Raw genomic sequence first — 18,650 nt, 5'->3', positions numbered from 1 at the left:
ATTCGGAAACTAGAATAATTTTTTACAAAATGTAAATTTTCGTTTTTCCATTAATTATGCAAAAGTATTAATAAAATGCACGCAAACATTGCGCATTTCAGCAAAAATTCGCATCGTCTCGCTGCCGGGAGTGGTGGTGGGGAGTCGAGGAGAGTTAGCGCGAGCGAGAAGGCGCCATAGCAGCCGGCAACACACCCGTCGCGCGGCACTTCTCCTCCGCTGCCTCGACTCCCCACCACCGCTCCCGGCAGCGCGACGACGCGAATTTTTGCCGAAACGCGCAATGTTTGCGTGCATTTTTTTAATACTTTTACATAACTAATGGGAGAACTGAGATATACATTTTGTCGGAAATTTATTCTAGTTTCCAAATCCGTAATAAAAAGTTCCAAAAGTTAATTTTTTATACCTCAAATCGGCCTATCAACAAAAAACCAAAATCGCCGCTTTCCATCTTGTAAAATTAATATCTCCAAAACTTTTTGTCCGATCTGGTTGAAATTTTGCACAGTTATTCTACATAATAAGAGCTACTTTTGTGCAAAATTTCGTCCCTTAATTCCAAAAACTAACGGAGATATGAATTTTTGAAGATTTTGCAAAAAACCACGTTTTTCCACACATTTCCTCAATTTTCTCGGAAACTATTTATCCGATCGGGTCGTAACAAAATGGGTTTTAAAGGGGATTAAATTCTCTAAATTTCATCTCATGGGGCCAATAGCGTAGCTTTTTTCGTTTTCGAGTTATTTTCAAAAAACCAAAAACAGGGCAAATTTTTCTCGGTTTTTTGTTAATAACTAAAAAAGTTCACCTCCATATGGAGACAGATTTTGTCTACATACTCCCTGAGACTCCCCCTACAACATGGTATAGGTCGTTTGCTACTATTATTTTTTGTCCAAATCGGCCTTTTTTCAGCTAAGTGCACTGGACTATTAGATTAAGTCGTTGTTTTCGATTAAGTTATTAGTATTAAGATCAAACATTCTGTATAATTTTTAATTTGTAAATTTTTTCATTCGATTTATATTATTATTAGTTATTAGCTTTAATAGCCGCTACATGGCTAAACCAATTAGTTATTATATAAGGCTAGTGATAATATGGGCGCCTGAACTACTTCAAAAACATGTGCAAATTTAAAAGTCGTGATGCGCACGCATTTGCATCTGCTTACACAATAAAGACATATTATAAAACGTAAAAGAAGAAATTAGCACCAAATCTATGCATAATTAACGCCAAACTCCACCACTAGATGGCGAGTACCCTTGATTTGCAAATCCGCAAGTGGCAAGGTCCAAAGAATTGATTAACTCAAAGCACTGCTCTGGTGTTCAAGATAATAGCCCATTTTTATAAGCAAATTGTAAAACTAAAAAACTAAAACTAATGTAGAAGAAATATTAGACTTAGTAATCAAGCTTCGAGCATCTTCTACGGGGTCGATTTATTACAGATTTAACGAGGATCGAACGCTCGAGTCCCCTCCGGACTTCTCCGATCAAGTATCGTACAGTCTCGACGAAAAAAAAGAAAAAAGCTCGCCCCGCCGAGGGTCTAATCATAAACCTATTGCCGCGTATATATGAAAAATCCATCGGTCGGAATTACGGTAGCCGCTGACGCGATGCGCAGCTCATAACATGCTAAGCGTGATGCAGTGCACGTACCATATATACGCACACATATATAATGTATCTAAGGAGAGCCAAGAGAGCTGCTGCGTAAGCGCAGGAGGCCGTCTCGTCTCTCGTAACTTACGGCGCCATTAGGCTCCCGCGGGGTCTCTCTCTCTCTCTTAGTAGCAACAGCAGTAATACAGCAGCATAGCTTCATCTGCATCTCTTACTTATTTTTTTTCTTCCCTCCTCTTCTGCAGCCTCTTCTTCTTATTTTCATTCAAAAGACGGTGCATTCCTCTCTTTCTCGCTCTCTCTACCTCGATCCGCATTATATAGCCTCTCTCTCTCTCGCGCGCAGGGACTTAATAATACAGAGATCCCAAAGCTCTTACTGCAAGCCAAAGGGATATAATACAGTCTCTTTCTCGACTCATGGCTCTTTCTCTGCAGTAGTTGTGCCAGGCTCAAGGTCAAGGTTATAAAACGAAGGAACCATCCACGAGTCTATATATAGCCTCGGCAGCAGCGGTGCACGTGCTCAGTCAGGCGACGACGACAAAAAAAGCTTATATAAGCGTGGGTGTGAAGTGCAGCGCGCGAGCGCGACCCCGTGAAGGCGAGGTGCGCACTGCGATCACTTTGCAAAGAGAAAGAATCTCGAGCTCTCTCTCTCTCTCGAAAAGGGGGACAAATTTAAAACTGGTGTATTATAAATGTGTGTCTGTATAATAATAATTGCTCGTACAGGTCAACTCGCTCGAGGTTTTATCTGTATAATAACGATGCAAATGTGGCAAAACTGTTTCTCGGTATATATATATTCGCCTACTTTGCATGCGAGAGCCGAGCTGAACTGGACGATGCGTGCGTGCCCGATGAATTTGACCGAGATCACATCGCGACGAGCAACAGGTCGACCTAAAAATGTCAGTGGACGAGTATAAAAAGGAAACAGAAAGAAAAAAAATAATAATGAAGCTCGCTCACGTGCGTATTAAGAGAGAGAAAGAGAGAGACGCACACAGCGCACGCATTAAAATCCTACCCATCGACTGTGTATATCTGTGTACATTAAACACATCTCTCGAAGGTATATAATTTTCGAGCTGTGCTCGCTCGCGAGAGAGCTCGGAGGCCGATGGTACACATACATACATGTGTGTGTGTAATAAAAGGGTCGACGAACCTCCACCCAGAGAGTTGTACAATCGCGACTGTGGAGCGGCGCGTGGGCAGTACGGAATGAGCGAGAGAGAGAGAGAGAGAGACACGATTCGCATATGTGCCTGCGTGTGCGCGAATCAAGCCGGAAACGTATGAAAATCGTCATATTCAAGCTCGGTTAGGGTAATGTGATACGTACTTTGTCGTATATGCGAGCTTTTTTTCGTAAAAAAGCTGTCGTTCGATTTGTGGGTCTGATTTTTTTTTTGGTTCGCAGTGGCTTGATATTTCTTAAGATCGCCGAGGTGTTGACACGTGCCAACGTTATATTAATGTGTGGTACTCTTGACTTTCTGGGTTTTTAACATACCTATATGGAGGAAAATCTGTCGATTTTTATTTTACATTTTTGCAAATCTTTACGTAATTGAACTATGTACGTTGTTTAAATAACCGATCGGTTTATAATAATGAAAAGGTCATTGTTACTCGCGAACGAGAGTAAAAATGAGAAAAAAATGTAGAATTACTTAAATGGATTTTCGATACGGAACTTCATTTCACTAGCTCTATAATAGGACATTTCGAGAGCCGTAGAATTATTATTTAATATTTTCAATTTCATTGTTTAAAATATCATTAGTAGAAATTACATTATTATTCTGACTTGATGTCGCTTGGTTTACATGGGTTAACATTTCCATATCATGATGAGTAAATATTATGAAATTTTGTGTTCGTTGGTTTGATGTGTGATATTATGAAAGTACGATTAGTCACGAACGAAATTCTGAGTGAGCGACATGGAATCGAGTGATACATTCAACTGTACCATCAGGTAAATTTTGATTTAATAAAATAAAAGCATGACAATACTATATCTCATGATACTAAATTTCATTGGATTATTTCAGAATCAAAGAAGAACCTTGTGATGAGTCCTCTCATGAAAACGATCATCAAGTAATCGACCAGACATCGTCAGTTGTAAAGATTCAAAACTTCAAGTTTCTACGAGAACATCATGGACATGAACTCGACGACGTTCGAATCGAGTTCGAATGTAAAGACGAGAAGCTCAAGGTGGATTTACTAGCAGTTACAAAAGTCGAGGATTACTCTCAAAATTACTGGCAAGATATGAACTATATCAATGATCGTGAAACTTTAAACAAAATTAAAGTAGAAACTGTAGAGGTAGTAAAGAAAGAAATTTTGGAGGACGAAGCAATAAATTTTGACTGCGAACTCAGCGAACGAAATCCAAAAAGAAATGCTGTAAAACAATCTCTGTTTACTGGTAACTCCCACAAGTGTGACACGTGTAGAAAATCATTTGTAAATGAGAAAAGTCTCAAACGCCACATTGTCTCGGTGCATCACAAAATTACTTATGCATGTGAATTATGTGAAAAGACATACACACGAAAGGATAATCTCAAAACCCACATCGAGGCGGTGCACAAGCGTGTCACCCATGCATGTAATTTATGTGACAAGATATTTTCACAACATGGTAATCTCAAACGCCACATTGATTCGGTACATAATAAAATGACTCATACATGTCACACGTGTGAAAAGTCATTCACACAAAAATATTATCTTCAAGTGCACATTAACGCAGTGCATAATGGTATCAAACCCACATGTGATATATGCGAAAAAAAATTTATATTCAAGTCTGATCTCAGAGTCCATATCGAGTCGATTCATGGAGGCATCACTTTCGCTTGCACCATGTGCGAGAAAAAATTCACACACAAGAATTATCTCCAAATCCATGTCGACTCGGTGCACCGTGGCATTACCCATCAATGCAATGAATGTGAAAAGAAATTCCGCAGAAAAGATGATTTCAAAAATCACATCAATGCAGTACATAATGGTGTCACTCGTAAATGTGATTTTTGTGAAAAAATATATCGGCATCAATCTGCTCTCCGGAGACATGTGAAAGCGTCGCATAATGGTATCACACATAAATGCGAGACGTGCGAAAAGACTTTCGGACAAAAAAAGAGCCTCAGAGCTCACATCGACATGGGGCATCGCTCGCGCATTACGTCCGAATAAATGTATAAAATTCTAGGATCAATTTTATTAAAAATCTTTATTTGTCATTCGATTTATTTGTAAACAATGTAGTTTAAATATTTTCATTCATTATGTCATGATTGACTTATACTATGTCACGTTATCTCGCTGTATTATACAAAAAAATGAAACTAGCATCCAAGCTAAAAATAAATAATGTATTGAAAAATAACCGTACCGTGTATATCAAATAATAGCATCGATGGCGAGTTCAATAACGTTTCTCCGAAAGTGTCGAATCAAAGGCAATTATACCGATCGGCAATCATTGTCACAGATAAAAGCGACGATGCGCGGCCTATATCTGTCGAGGCGATCGATCGATCAATTAGGTATTATCGAGATATCGTTATATACTCGATTATCGTACATCCACGAAAAGCGTTCCTTAATATAATTGAAAATCACGTTTAATTTACAGCTAATCGTTATCGTTAATAATATTTACGATATATTTTGTTCTGGGTCCGATGTCGCACGCAGCTGCAGTCGCTCGTTCGAATCGACTTTTAACACCTACGCCTCAGCACCTTATTAACGCCAACGCATCGTCACGAGCTTTAATGTAGGGACGTCGTTGCAAATTGCGTTACGCTCCCATAAGCAGTGATATAACACACGCATGGCACCCATGCAGTATCTCGTGTAGCGTAGGTACATTGCGTCTCGGTATAAACATACGAGAGCTGTTTCGACTTCAGGCACGAGTTTGTGGCTACTGTTCAAACTTTACCAATTTTTCACCGGCTACGTACTGCACACACTCGCCAATGTAATTCCGCTTTGCAGTAGAGATGAAAGTGTAGCTTGTACACGATGACATTCATACGAGCTCGAGGCGGTGCGGTGCAGGCTTTTTCTTTATACTTGTATGGAGTTCCGGCGTGCCTATCGCTGATTTAAGAAAAAGATTTTGTGCTCTTATAAGTTGCACGCGCGAGCACGGGAATAATTTTTCCTACAGCGACTGGTTTGACTTGTACACTTTGTATGTGTGTGCACGCCGAGCCGAGAAAATAAACAGAGCATCATAATCAAAACACAAGTATTATCATTTACCCATGTCACCTCCTATCTCCTCGCCCCCTGCCTCACCGGAGATTCCGCTTGCGGACAGCTTGAAGAGGATTGAAAAGTACCTGGGTACGTGGCTCCGACCGCTGCATACATTTGGCAGCTCACTTCGATAATGCCAACGTTATAATAATGTGTGCGGTACATTCCTGAAGTTATACAATACGCATCGGAGCACATTTGAAATATGGTATTGTAGATATAATGAATTTACCGTATCCATTATATACTAATCGGAGATACGTTTTATCACTTGCGAGTTTGCAATGTTCCATCTGTCGACGGAATCAAGAAGCTCGTGAAGCTCAATGTGCGTTCGTGCAAGAACAGCTGTTAGACGTGAAACTTTAAGAAAACGACACCGAAGATAAAAGTCCAATTGAACTGCAATAAACTCAATTGAAAAATATATATCTAAAGTTTCAATTTTCTTGTACCTTGTATATAATAGAAAAAAAGTTAAACCGTAATCCGCATCTCTAAATCTGCCCACTGACACTATACTGCATTCTGCGTACAGTGGCGAGCTTCATATACGATCTCTTCACGTGCACTGTGCGCGCAGCCGATCAATTTGTAACGAGATTCCAATTTTATTAGCCAATTCACTCGATTCCGAGAAGAGAGTCTGTCGTGTACGTGCATATCGTCCATGTATAATAATTTATATAGCCAACGAAGGTCCCTCGTCACGCGATCATCGGCCTGCACCGCAGTGCACAACAACCGCTCAATTGTCCGCGTCTGTGTGTATGTTTTATTTATATATAGATAGATAGTATAACCGTCTGTATACCTCTGCGCTGCGCCGCGACAATTGGATGTGTGCGCGCATTGCTAAATGTCCGGTTCACGTGATAAATTCTATATAATATCGTATCGGTATTATATTATATACCATGTGCAACGGAGAAATGTGTCTCTTTATTTTTTTTCATTTTTATTTTTTGCAAAGGATATCGGTACGCGCGCTCGGTTGCGTAACCGATACTCGCGCGTACCATTTCTCTTTCTCTCTGCTCTCTCGGGATCATCAATCTCTTTTGCTGCCTGCTATCAGTACTAGTAAGCTTATATTTATGAAGTGGCTACTCGCGGGGGCAAAAAATCGCCAACTAGGAAGTTAACGTCGCGCCTCGTTCCGTTAAAACTCGGAGCGCCTGTATTTGTAACCGTGGCACGCGTACTCGCGAGCTTCGTATGCGCTTATATATGGCCGATTCTCTGTGAAATCGAATGGCCAAAAAAATTTTTTTTCTGCAAATATGAAAAACTTGCTGTTCCCGATGTCAGAAATGTCCCCAAATTTTATTAGAATTTTTGGGACCATCTATCACTCTTTTTCAGGGGCCCGAAGTTGGCCATTTTAGGGTTTTTTTGAAATTCATGAAAAATCACAAATATTCAAATAATTCCTGGATCAGGGTAGAATGATTCAAAAGTAAAAGTGCCCAGCAACTTTCTTGTTGGAAATTGTCCAAATTTTCAGAAAAAAAATATGCCAAAGTGATTGGAGCCACCTAAATATCTACTAGTGGGAAAACATAAAAAAAAAACACAAAACAAGAAATCTACTCGAGTTCGAACCGGACTTTCATTTCCTAAACTATGTAAAAAGCTTCCCAAAGATGTCAACTAATGCCTGATAAAGTTTTGTAATGGGTCTTAAAGTTTAACTCAATGTAGACAATAATGTATGGCGAAAAACGTGCAAAAAAGGACTGAAAATGGCTGTTTTTGGTGATTTTAGGCATTTTAGGCCCATTTTTGACCTTTTTTGCACGTTTTTCACCACACATTGTTGTCTACATTGAGTTAAACTTTAAGACCCATTACAAAACTTTATCAGGCAGTAGTTGACATCTTTGGGAAGCTTTTTACATAGTTTAGGAAATGAAAGTCCGGTTCGAACTCGAGTAGATTTCTTGTTTTATGTTTTTTTTGCAGTTTTTTTGCTTTACATTTACCTAGATTGTTCCAATCACTTTGGCATATTTTTTTTCTGAAAATTTGGACAATTTCCAACAAAAAAGTTGCTGGGCACTTTTACTTTTGAATCATTCTACTTTAATCCAGGAATTATTTTAATATTTGTGATTTTTCATGAATTTCAAAAAAACCCTAAAATGGCCAACTTCGGGCCCCTGAAAAAGAGTGATAGATGGTCCCAAAAATTCTAATAAAATTTGGGGACATTTCTGACATCGGGAACAGCAAGTTTTTCATATTTGCAGAAAAAAAATTTTTTTGGCCATTCGATTTCACAGAGAATCGGCCATATATTATGTATATGAAATATACATGAGCAAGAGACTACGACGACGACCACGAGTGACTTCGGACAAGTTTCCAAGCGCTCGAGGGAGATATCGCAGGTAGGTATAAAAAATCGCGCCCGAAGATCGATCGCTGCAGGTGTGCCCAATGCTGTATTATAGAAAGCTTAAAACGGGATATCGTGTATATGTAAGAAAAAAAGCTCGGCCGCAATTAAAGCTCTCTCTCCAACGATAATTCCTAATGGACCTTACATACATCGCGCGAATATTGCCACGAGGAAAGTTAATGCGCGACTTACACTGCACGTCAACGTTTTACCGTGCGCGGCTATTGAATATTCCTCGTGGCATTTGCTCTTTTTCTGTCTGTTCCTCTCTTGACACATGTACAGCATAAGTATGCCTTGTGCAATTTTTGCATTTTGTCCCCACGAGGCGCGCGTTAAGAAAGAATCGCAGCTCAGCACGTCGTGAATTTAAACATAGCGCGCGTGCATAAGAGCCAAAAGAGAGACGAACAAATAAAAACCGATGACCACTGTGTGTGCGTGTGCGTGTGTGGTGCGGATCCACTCGAACTTTACTCGGTGTACACATAAGCGTGCACAAAAAAAAAAAACAACTCATTGGCGACCAAGACTGCTTTCCTTTACCGCATGTATGCGATATTACACACGCAGCACGTCGCGAGCTAAAGAGACAGAGAAAAAATTAAGAGCGCGTCGAGCCAAGAGCTGCGAGCTGCACGATAAAGTCGCGCGCGCGCGAAGTTTATAATAATATATACACGAGGCTCGAAGCTCGACTGCGTGGCCGAGAGAGAGAGAGAGAGAGACTTAAAGGCAAACTTATTTATTTGCCTTTGTTTTATGGCCTTTTTTTGTCGCACGTGGTAGTGTCGCATGTGCGGTTTTCGAACCTCATACCATAAAATAACGCGTGCGACGACGACGACGACGACGACGACGTTTGTCCTCTGACAATATAATGTTAATATGCTGTCTCGTCGACTGGATGTCAGAGACCTTCCATTTTTCGACCGTATCGTCGCTCTCTGCTGGAGTGCCAAAGGTAAACGCTCGTGTGTGTACGTGAAAATTGTGCGAGTCGTGCGAATACAAACGTACGTGTAACGATATCGGGCCGATAATCTATAAATGCGCGCCGATAATTGCAGAGTGACGAGTGTACGCCAGCCAAGGGACAAAAACTCTTTATCGAGTGTCAACAGTGCTATCGAATTTTCCGATGTACACACTTTCAAAGTGTGCAAAATAAAAAAAAATCCATTGGCTAAGTGAAATATATCGTTTTTTTTTGTCTCGAGCAAATATATAGGACATTGCTCAAGAGCCAAGCGACTGACATCCTACTTGCTTTTTTATTTTATCTCTCGCGGCGTTAGAGTAGTTTATGTAATTTTCCTTAACTACTAACTGCTGCTTTTTTTTCTCTTTGAAAATTAGCATTTTAAAATATAGCCGCGCTGCTACGTGCCTATTTATATAAATCATAAATATAAATCGAGCCGAGCAATGAGAGTACTAATTTAATGAAAAATGTTTTTTCTTCTTTAATTCGAGCTGTGGAGAAAACGTTCAACGTTTGACAGATTAATGAATACAATTACAACTGCGCCTAGGCAATTCGCATTTCTGCTCGTGAGACAGAGAGAGAAAGGTGTATATAAGAAGAAATTATCGTTTTTCGTAATTCAGTGTTGTCAGCTGCTGCTGCTGCTGCTACTGCCGCTGCACACAATATCACAGCCATAATGTTGGTCAATTTATCCACTGACAAAACAATTTGCGATCGTATTATGCATGCGTATCATATATTTTCACCCATATCTAACGATTACGAGAAACAGGTTTTTAGAAGATCTCTCTCTCTGTACCCTCGCCCACGCGCGATTAATTTTACTTTTTTTTGTTCTCTCTCTCTCTCTCTCGTATCGTCAAGAAAAATTTTCAATTCTACCTATATATGCATATTGCGAGAAATTAAAATAATGTACGTCCGTGAAACAACAACAGCTATACCAATGGGCGATCGGTTAATGACGCCGAAGCAGAAACGATTTTAGCCTTTGAGGGCAGGTCATATCTCGATGCCTCGCGCTTGAACCACAAGTATACTACGATAAATATAAAAGGAATCGTCTCTCAGTGCACGTGCATGTGTACGTGTGTCCTCGGGCCTCAATTTGCTTTGCTTTCCGCCTTGTGCCGCTTACATACAGGGCTCTCGTCGATCACGGGGCGCGCTTACTTACACTCGCGACTTTCGCGCCGCGTGGGAATCGCTGTTTTTTGCCACACGCGTACATACAATATGTATAAATCGAGAGAAGTCTAAAAATGAAAGACGGATGCGATCCGTCAAATGCGCTGCGCGAAATAAAAGGGGGCATCATCCGCTCTCCCCGTAGACGTTTAATTGTATTTTTCGTGACGTACGTAATAATAGCAAAATCTTTTTTTCCTTTTTTTTTGACGTGGACGACGTAATTGCGAATATTTTACGATTATTGCATTGTCGCTCTTTTCCCTGGAACGATAAAACTCTGTCGTCAACGTCGCTCCGCGGCGATTTTTGGAAAAAATTAAGGACGAGATCGTGTAATCCCTATAACGCTATAGGGCACGAAGAGGCGACACAAAGACTTTTGTCGTCGTCTTCGTCGTAGTTGTCGTTCAGATCGCCAAGAAAAACATCTGCCGCGTACTTTTATTATATACAATCGCATGTTTCTAATACGCATCGTGGCAATTGAGGGCGTCGATTCAGCGTAATAACCTAGACACATGCCGCACACAGGGTACACGCATGTGTACGCAAGCGTTGACGCGTCGTTTCAAAAATTCAAACCTCCTCCGCGAAGAAACTAATCCTTCATCGCGCGTGTAAATACCGGTGTATTTTTCTTTTCTTTTTTAGTACGGAATCACTCGAGGCTCCTCTTTTTCTTTTACTTCGTAAAATTCACCTCTCGGTGCATTCCAGTAGCTGCGCATCGAGCTCGCAGGCGCGTGCGTGCGACCTTTTCCCCAGCAAGCTCCGACTGCAGCACATGTGTTGTGCCGCGTCAACGCACTTGCTGCTTCTCGATTACGTACGCGTATAAACAATGAAATCGTTAATTGCGCGGCATTTGGTACGAGTTAGCGAGGCTCGATTTAACGTTGCGTGTGTTTGAGAGTATGCGTGTGCATGTGTGGGTGAAGGCCCCCGATCTCGTTTTACGAGACGCACTGGACAGACACGTTGTACAGTATATACTGTGCGAATAATTGGCGTTAAGTAAGTGCGGACTATAGGAGATCAAAGCCACATGCTACGAGGCACGAGACTAAATCGTCGATTTTATAATATACCACTATCTGCAAATGTGGGACGAACGATCCTGACGTTCAATAAACACTACAAACAAGACGAATCGTCGCGTCTATTATTGGGGCATTGTCGAGCGCGACCCGATGATAAACGAAGTTTACATACGCGATGTTTAATTACGAGCTGTATAGCTGACACAAAAACCGACTTGCGGTCACGGTGCGGCGCTGCAGTAACTCAGTAATTCTTGTTAACCACGTGTGTGCCAAGGAAAAAGTTCCCAATCGCGTTTTCTCCGCGCTGACAGCTATATATATATTATGAGGCCTCGATTCGTAATGTCAACAACGTAAATATTGCGGCCGAAAACGACCGCCAGGTGGAACCTGCGCGAAACTCGCGAGTGAAGCGATTGGCCAAAAAGCTTATATATACACATCAACGATGTATTCAAACAATGATAAATGTTCACGGTAGACAATAGTCTCGCAATGAGTATTCGATCGAAACAAAAAAATTCGTAAGAATCATAACGCTTACTTTTCCGGGCTGCGGCCTTGACGCTGCTCCTGCTGCTGCTGTTGACTCCTGATCTGGCCGTTGTGATAATTGTGCCTGATTCCGCTCGACGTGCTCGGCAGCGGCTGCTGCTGCTGCTGCTGCTGCTGCTGTTCGCTCCGATAGACGTCCGCCCGGGTCGTCACCAACGTCGAATTGTTGCCGCCGTTATCGGTTTTATTATTATCAACTACCGAGCGCATGTCGACGATCGTGACCCTCGGCTCCTCCTCCGCCACCGCAGCCGCATCGTCGGCAGTAGCTTCGTTCGTCCTGGCTGCTGCTGTCGCTGTTGGTGTTGCGGCATTTTTCGATGACGACACCGATGATTTGTGATTATCGAAGCGCAACACGAACGAAGCTGCCCCCGACGCCGACTTCCTCTTGCTCGCCTCGTCTCGCATTATTATACTTTGGAGGCTCGCATCAATGAGTTACACAAAACACAGGCACGATCTTATGCAAATAATTGCACATTGGCGATAGAAAAAAAATGCATAAAACCGATTAGAACGTCATCGCGTTTCCCGCGGCTTTGATCTTAAATTATGACTTCTTTTTTTTCGCTGTTTTCTTACTGACACTCGAACGCAACACTTTACTACCGATGCACATATAAATACACGATCGAGCTACATCGAAAACATATACGACAACAATAATCGCGCGTTCATACACCAGAAACAAAGATCGAGACAAAAGTCGTCGAGAAGCGTCGCGCGATGTATAACACACGATGCGCGTCAGTCGCTCGGGAAAGTCAACGCTCAACTCGTAGTGCAGCGCGACTGTGCGCCGGAGAGCCGCTGCCTGCGAGCCGCCGCCGCCGCCGCCGCGTGCCTCATTCGATACTCTGCTCTCGTGCGGCCGCAGAACGGAGCACACCGACAGAGCGCAGTTATTGCGCTATATCTGTATGGACGCACATGTAGGAGACTTTTCAGCGCGTGGTGGTCTTTTGCGACGGGGACTGTATATATACGTGCCGGCGAGCATGTACGGTTTATGTTGTATTATACACGCACACCTACGTGTTGCTCGGCTCCTCGTCTTCGCGTATACTTATGTATAGGGTACTTATACCATTGATTGACCGCTTTCGACCAGTAAATAACCACTTTTGGATGTGCAATAATTATCGTTTTTCCTTATTAAATTATAATCAAACATAGAAAACAAGATGCATCGTTCACTGAAGAATTGAATTACAACCATACAAATATATTTTTAATTGTTTCTCTTTTGATATTTTCCAAAATGGTCATTCACTGGTACCCGGTCATTGATTAGTCTGACTACCCTATACACCGACCGAGTTTTGTAGTATTGTATATGATAATAAACACAACGATCCTCGCGCACACGCTCGCTTCTTTGGACACATGCAACAGCTGCAGTGGTATATAAGACGATCGCGAGTAAAGCGGCAACACGATTGTTGAATGTTTGTCCGTGCACTGACTTTTACATTTATATTGATGCACGAAGCGCCTCGAAGATGTGTGTTGACACGATTGGTCTCGTGTCGCGAGTGTGGATGTGCAAGAGTGTGTTTATGACTGCACGCGATTGATTTGAATGCAATTATTATAGATATATATATTTTGTATGTAGTTTATCTACTTCGTTCGGGAAAAATTATCGGGAGCTTTTGATTGATTGGCTATAAAGTGAAATGTAACTTAAAACAATTACATTTGAATACTTGGCTATTTTATTCGGAAGTAATACTTTGTTGTTGTGAAGAACCTTTGTTATTTCGAATGTTACTTTTAATTCATGAAATGAAATAATTTCCGGCATTCACCTATCTTCAACAACAAATTCAACTCCCTAACAGATATTTACAAGATATACTCGTAAGTACATCGTGTTGACGTTGAGCAGGCGCTTAGCCCACGAAGTCCGAGCTTGCGATCAAAACCAGGGTCTGGAGCCAGTAATATTTAAATACGAGTGCACCTGCAGGTGCCTTGATTAAAACAATAAAAAAAACTGCTAAACACTTGATAATTTATTTTCCCAAGAACAAAATAAAATGTATAATAGACAAAGGTTGTATGGCGTAAGTTATACTTTTGTGTACTCTCTTTGAACATTGTAATGAATGTAATTGTTATGAATTTTTGTTCATTTTGAAGTGAAACTTTTGCAGGCACCTTATATAAATTGATGTTGTACATATTCCTTTCCTTTGTTTAAGATTATTCGATTATCTTTATCCTACATTATAGCATTGATATCAATTGTTGTATGTAATCGTTATGTAAGAAGGCCAAAAACAAGTCCGTTTGTTCATACCAGGCGCGTTTTTTTGTACATGTTTGCGATCGATAATCGAGTCACAGTATAGAGTATTAAAATGCACGAGTGTACTCATTTGTGCGTGTGAACAATAGACCTTTCCAAACAATATACCTATATTAACTAAACTTCAAGCTACTGTAAAGATACATTTAAAATATTTGCTATAGTTGATGAATATTGACAGCTTTTAATTCGCTAAAACGCATTATCTAGTGGAGCCTCACTTTTAAAGGAAAATTTTCTAGTCATAATGTATACTCGAGTAAACTTGGAATCATCCCATAGTATAAAAATGACATCGAAACGTTTGACGGATGGTATAAACAGTAAAATAGATGATACAGTCCCGGATAATTTACCATGTATTGATGAGCAAGATATCGAAAGGTTAGCTGTGAAATTGTATCACCCAGTAGTTATTTTTATGAAAGCATCACTTCTATGGCCCTACTTATCTAGTGCGATAAAGTACAGAATGGGATTTTTTCTAATTTGTATGGACACTGTGTTATTTACATCCACGGTACTTCTTGTTTTTCAAATATTTTACAAGTATATAAATAAAATATGGAATTTACAGGTAATTTATACAATTGAAAAAAAAAATAAAAATGAATTAGATCATGTTACGGCGATGGAATTATGTATTCAGTTTGGTATAATTATTTTGCGTGCATACACCACATATTTCACGATTTTCAATACACTAGGCTCTTTGATGGTAAAGCTAAAAAACCAAAAAATTTTTTGTTTAAATTAAAATAAAAGAAAGTAACAATAAAAATAGTTTATTGAAAGAATCTCAAATTCGAACCCTTTTTGTTTCAAAGGTAAAAGAAATTATAGAATCTATGATGAGAAATTGGAGTAAAAGTAATACTGATGAATCAAAATTTATTAAAAAGTACATCGATTTATCTTTGTTTATTTGTCACACTGCAGGAGGTATACTCTATCGAAGTTCACCGCAAAGAGTAACACGCTTTTGTGATAATTTAAATGGAAACGTGTTACTTTTCGTGTCGAGCGTCGATACATTTTTTAATGGGTAAACATAAAAAAATAATGTCATCTATTTTACAGTCCTTATGGGTATATCTTACATTTCGTACATTGCGGTACCAGGGTTATGGCCGCTCTTTGGAAATGCTATTATACCGGGAAATCACGCATATGAAAAAAAATTATCTTTACACCTTGAATTATTCATTGATGAAGATCGTTACTTTTACTTCTATTTCATAATATCGCTTCTCACATGTTTTTCATATCTCATATCCATGACAGCAATGGGAGGTTATTATATAACCGCCAGTTTCTATGCAATTGGAAGATTCAAATACATTAGGTATTCTTAATATACCTTACACATATCAAACATTGCGGCTATGAGTTGATTGGAGTGTATTATAACGTTTTATGTTTTTAAATAGTATCAAGCTCCAGAAAATATCAGAATTTTCAAAAAGAAAGATTAAATTGAATACAAAAGATCACGTTTCAATGCACAATTATATTCGTCAACTAGTTCAACATCATCAACATTGTATTGAGTACGTTATAGTTTTCTACATATTTCAAATTTCATAACCGGCAATTTTTTTTAATTTTTAGTCTCGTTGACATAATTAATTATATGAGCAGTGACATATTTTTAGCTGCTTTATTTTGTGGAATATTTGCTGGCACCGTCGCTGGTACTTTGGTACGATAACTTAATTTTTATTTCAATTGGAAAATAGAAAATTTTATAAAAACCTATTTTTCCTCTTGTAGATAGTAATTGAATATAAAAAGCATCCAAAAGTCGCAATAGTAGCGGCCTGTGCTTATCTCATATTTATAGAATTTTTACTTGTGATCAGTTGCATTTCTCAAATAGTTTACGATGCAAGTGGTGAAATATATGATGAATGGTAAGAAACATATTATTTATTCGTAAAAATTCTTCTAATTACAATGTTTATTTTTCACCAATATAGTTACTTTACTGAATGGTACAAATTTTCACCAAAAAACAGAAGAATGTTACAAATTATAATGATTAGAGCCAGTCGCCCTTCTTGCATGACGATTGGGCCCAACCATGTTTTCCATTTGGAGACGAGTGGAGATGTAACTATGAAAATTTTATAACAAGTATCAAAAAAAATCTTACAAATTTCTTTCCTTCTTTAAAGATTATTCGTTTATCTTTATCCTACGTTACGGCACTGATGTCTATTGTACAGTTAGAATCGTGAACCAAAACAATGCGATAGCTTATGAACTCACCAGCAAAATAAATTAATCTGTGGGTCTACCAATTGAAAATTTCACAGTGGGTTCTATAATAATGAACAATATATAATTACAAATGTTTATGTTTATTTACTTATTTTTTTGTATCTTCATTTGAAAGTCATTCCATGCTTTCAATCGATAAACAAACTACACTCGGAAACAAAATTATCGCAACGAAAAAATTCATCGAAATTTTGTCGATTTTCAAATGCTTCTATCTTGGGCTAGATTTATCGTATCGACACGCTTTTTTTTAATTTCTTGGAAATTTTGTCCTCTTTAAATCTATATAAATTAAGATAAGATTTGATTTAATGTTGAGTTACCAGTAGTATTTGAGCGTGACCCTAAAAATTACTGAAAAAAAAAATGACTGTTTGAACGTGTACCAGTACCACTGTGTTTTTTTTATCAAAATCTCACATACACCATCGCAAAGTGCTCTTTTCAACGAGTAATTTTAAAAAAAAGACCTCTCTACGATTTTTTTAACGCCCTGTAGATCGATTTGAAGGTACGGTTTATGTACGCAAAATGCCCAGAAAATCGTCTTGATTTCAGCTATAAACGGGGGATTTTACGTACTTTTAATGGTATTTTCAAAACGACCTACAGAACGTTAAAAAAATCGTAGAGAGGTCTTTTTTTTTTAAATTACTCGTTAAAAAGAGCACTTTGCGATGGTGTATGTGAGATTTCGATAAAAAAATCACTGTGGTGCTGGTACACGTTCAAACAGTTATTTTTTTCAGTAATTTTTAGGGTCACGCTCAAAAACTACTGGTAACTCAACATTAACTCAAATCTTATCTTAATTTATATGGATTTAAAGAGGAAAAAATTTCCAAGAAATTAAAAAAAAAAGCGTGTCGATACGATAAATCTAGCCCAAGATAGAAACATTTGAAAATCGACAAAATTTCGATGAATTTTTTTGTTGCGATAATTTTGTTGCCGAGTGTATNAGAAGGTCTAAAATTCTAAAAAAATGTATACGTACTCTCTGATTAATTCATAGATTTTTTGTTCATTTTGAAGTGAAACTTTTGCAGGCACCTTATATAAATTGATGTTGTACATATTCCTTTCCTTTGTTTAAGATTATTCGATTATCTTTATCCTACATTATAGCATTGATATCAATTGTTGTATGTAATCGTTATGTAAGAAGGCCAAAAACAAGTCCGTTTGTTCATACCAGGCGCGTTTTTTTGTACATGTTTGCGATCGATAATCGAGTCACAGTATAGAGTATTAAAATGCACGAGTGTACTCATTTGTGCGTGTGAACAATAGACCTTTCCAAACAATATACCTATATTAACTAAACTTCAAGCTACTGTAAAGATACATTTAAAATATTTGCTATAGTTGATGAATATTGACAGCTTTTAATTCGCTAAAACGCATTATCTAGTGGAGCCTCACTTTTAAAGGAAAATTTTCTAGTCATAATGTATACTCGAGTAAACTTGGAATCATCCCATAGTATAAAAATGACATCGAAACGTTTGACGGATGGTATAAACAGTAAAATAGATGATACAGTCCCGGATAATTTACCATGTATTGATGAGCAAGATATCGAAAGGTTAGCTGTGAAATTGTATCACCCAGTAGTTATTTTTATGAAAGCATCACTTCTATGGCCCTACTTATCTAGTGCGATAAAGTACAGAATGGGATTTTTTCTAATTTGTATGGACACTGTGTTATTTACATCCACGGTACTTCTTGTTTTTCAAATATTTTACAAGTATATAAATAAAATATGGAATTTACAGGTAATTTATACAATTGAAAAAAAAAATAAAAATGAATTAGATCATGTTACGGCGATGGAATTATGTATTCAGTTTGGTATAATTATTTTGCGTGCATACACCACATATATCACGATTTTCAATACACAAGGGTCTTTGAT

General features: G+C 38.7%; 2 protein-coding genes across 3 annotated transcripts in view; one reads left to right on the top strand and one right to left on the bottom strand.

The window, feature by feature from the left end:
- The window catches only part of LOC106657188 (zinc finger and BTB domain-containing protein 41-like), a 9,471-nt gene extending 4,410 nt beyond the window's left edge, over positions 1–5,061 (top strand). Inside the window, exons 1-2 of one of the 2 annotated variants that reach the window (XM_023458795.1) lie at positions 3,542–3,630; positions 3,707–5,061. In XM_023458795.1, coding sequence (XP_023314563.1) covers positions 3,596–3,630; positions 3,707–4,868 — 1,197 coding nt within the window. In that variant the 5' untranslated portion in view covers positions 3,542–3,595 and the 3' untranslated portion in view covers positions 4,869–5,061. Of the gene's footprint in view, positions 1–3,541; positions 3,631–3,706 lie in introns of those variants that run through there. The other variant, XM_023458794.1, reaches the window with a different exon arrangement.
- Positions 1–12,897, bottom strand: part of LOC106657189 (ras guanine nucleotide exchange factor P-like) — a 42,244-nt gene extending 29,347 nt beyond the window's left edge. Inside the window, exon 1 of the mRNA XM_014378567.2 lies at positions 12,119–12,897. Coding sequence (XP_014234053.1) covers positions 12,119–12,540 — 422 coding nt within the window. The 5' untranslated portion in view covers positions 12,541–12,897. The remainder of the gene's footprint in view (positions 1–12,118) is intronic.
- Positions 12,898–18,650: the final 5,753 nt, after the last annotated feature.

The sequence above is a fragment of the Trichogramma pretiosum genome, unplaced genomic scaffold (genome assembly GCF_000599845.2).
Source record: "Trichogramma pretiosum strain Unisexual culture from Peru unplaced genomic scaffold, Tpre_2.0 scaffold106, whole genome shotgun sequence".
In the NCBI taxonomy this organism is placed as follows: domain Eukaryota; kingdom Metazoa; phylum Arthropoda; class Insecta; order Hymenoptera; family Trichogrammatidae; genus Trichogramma; species Trichogramma pretiosum.
The sequence above is the reverse complement of the archived record's forward strand: the minus strand, read 5'-3'. Positions and strand labels throughout refer to the sequence as shown.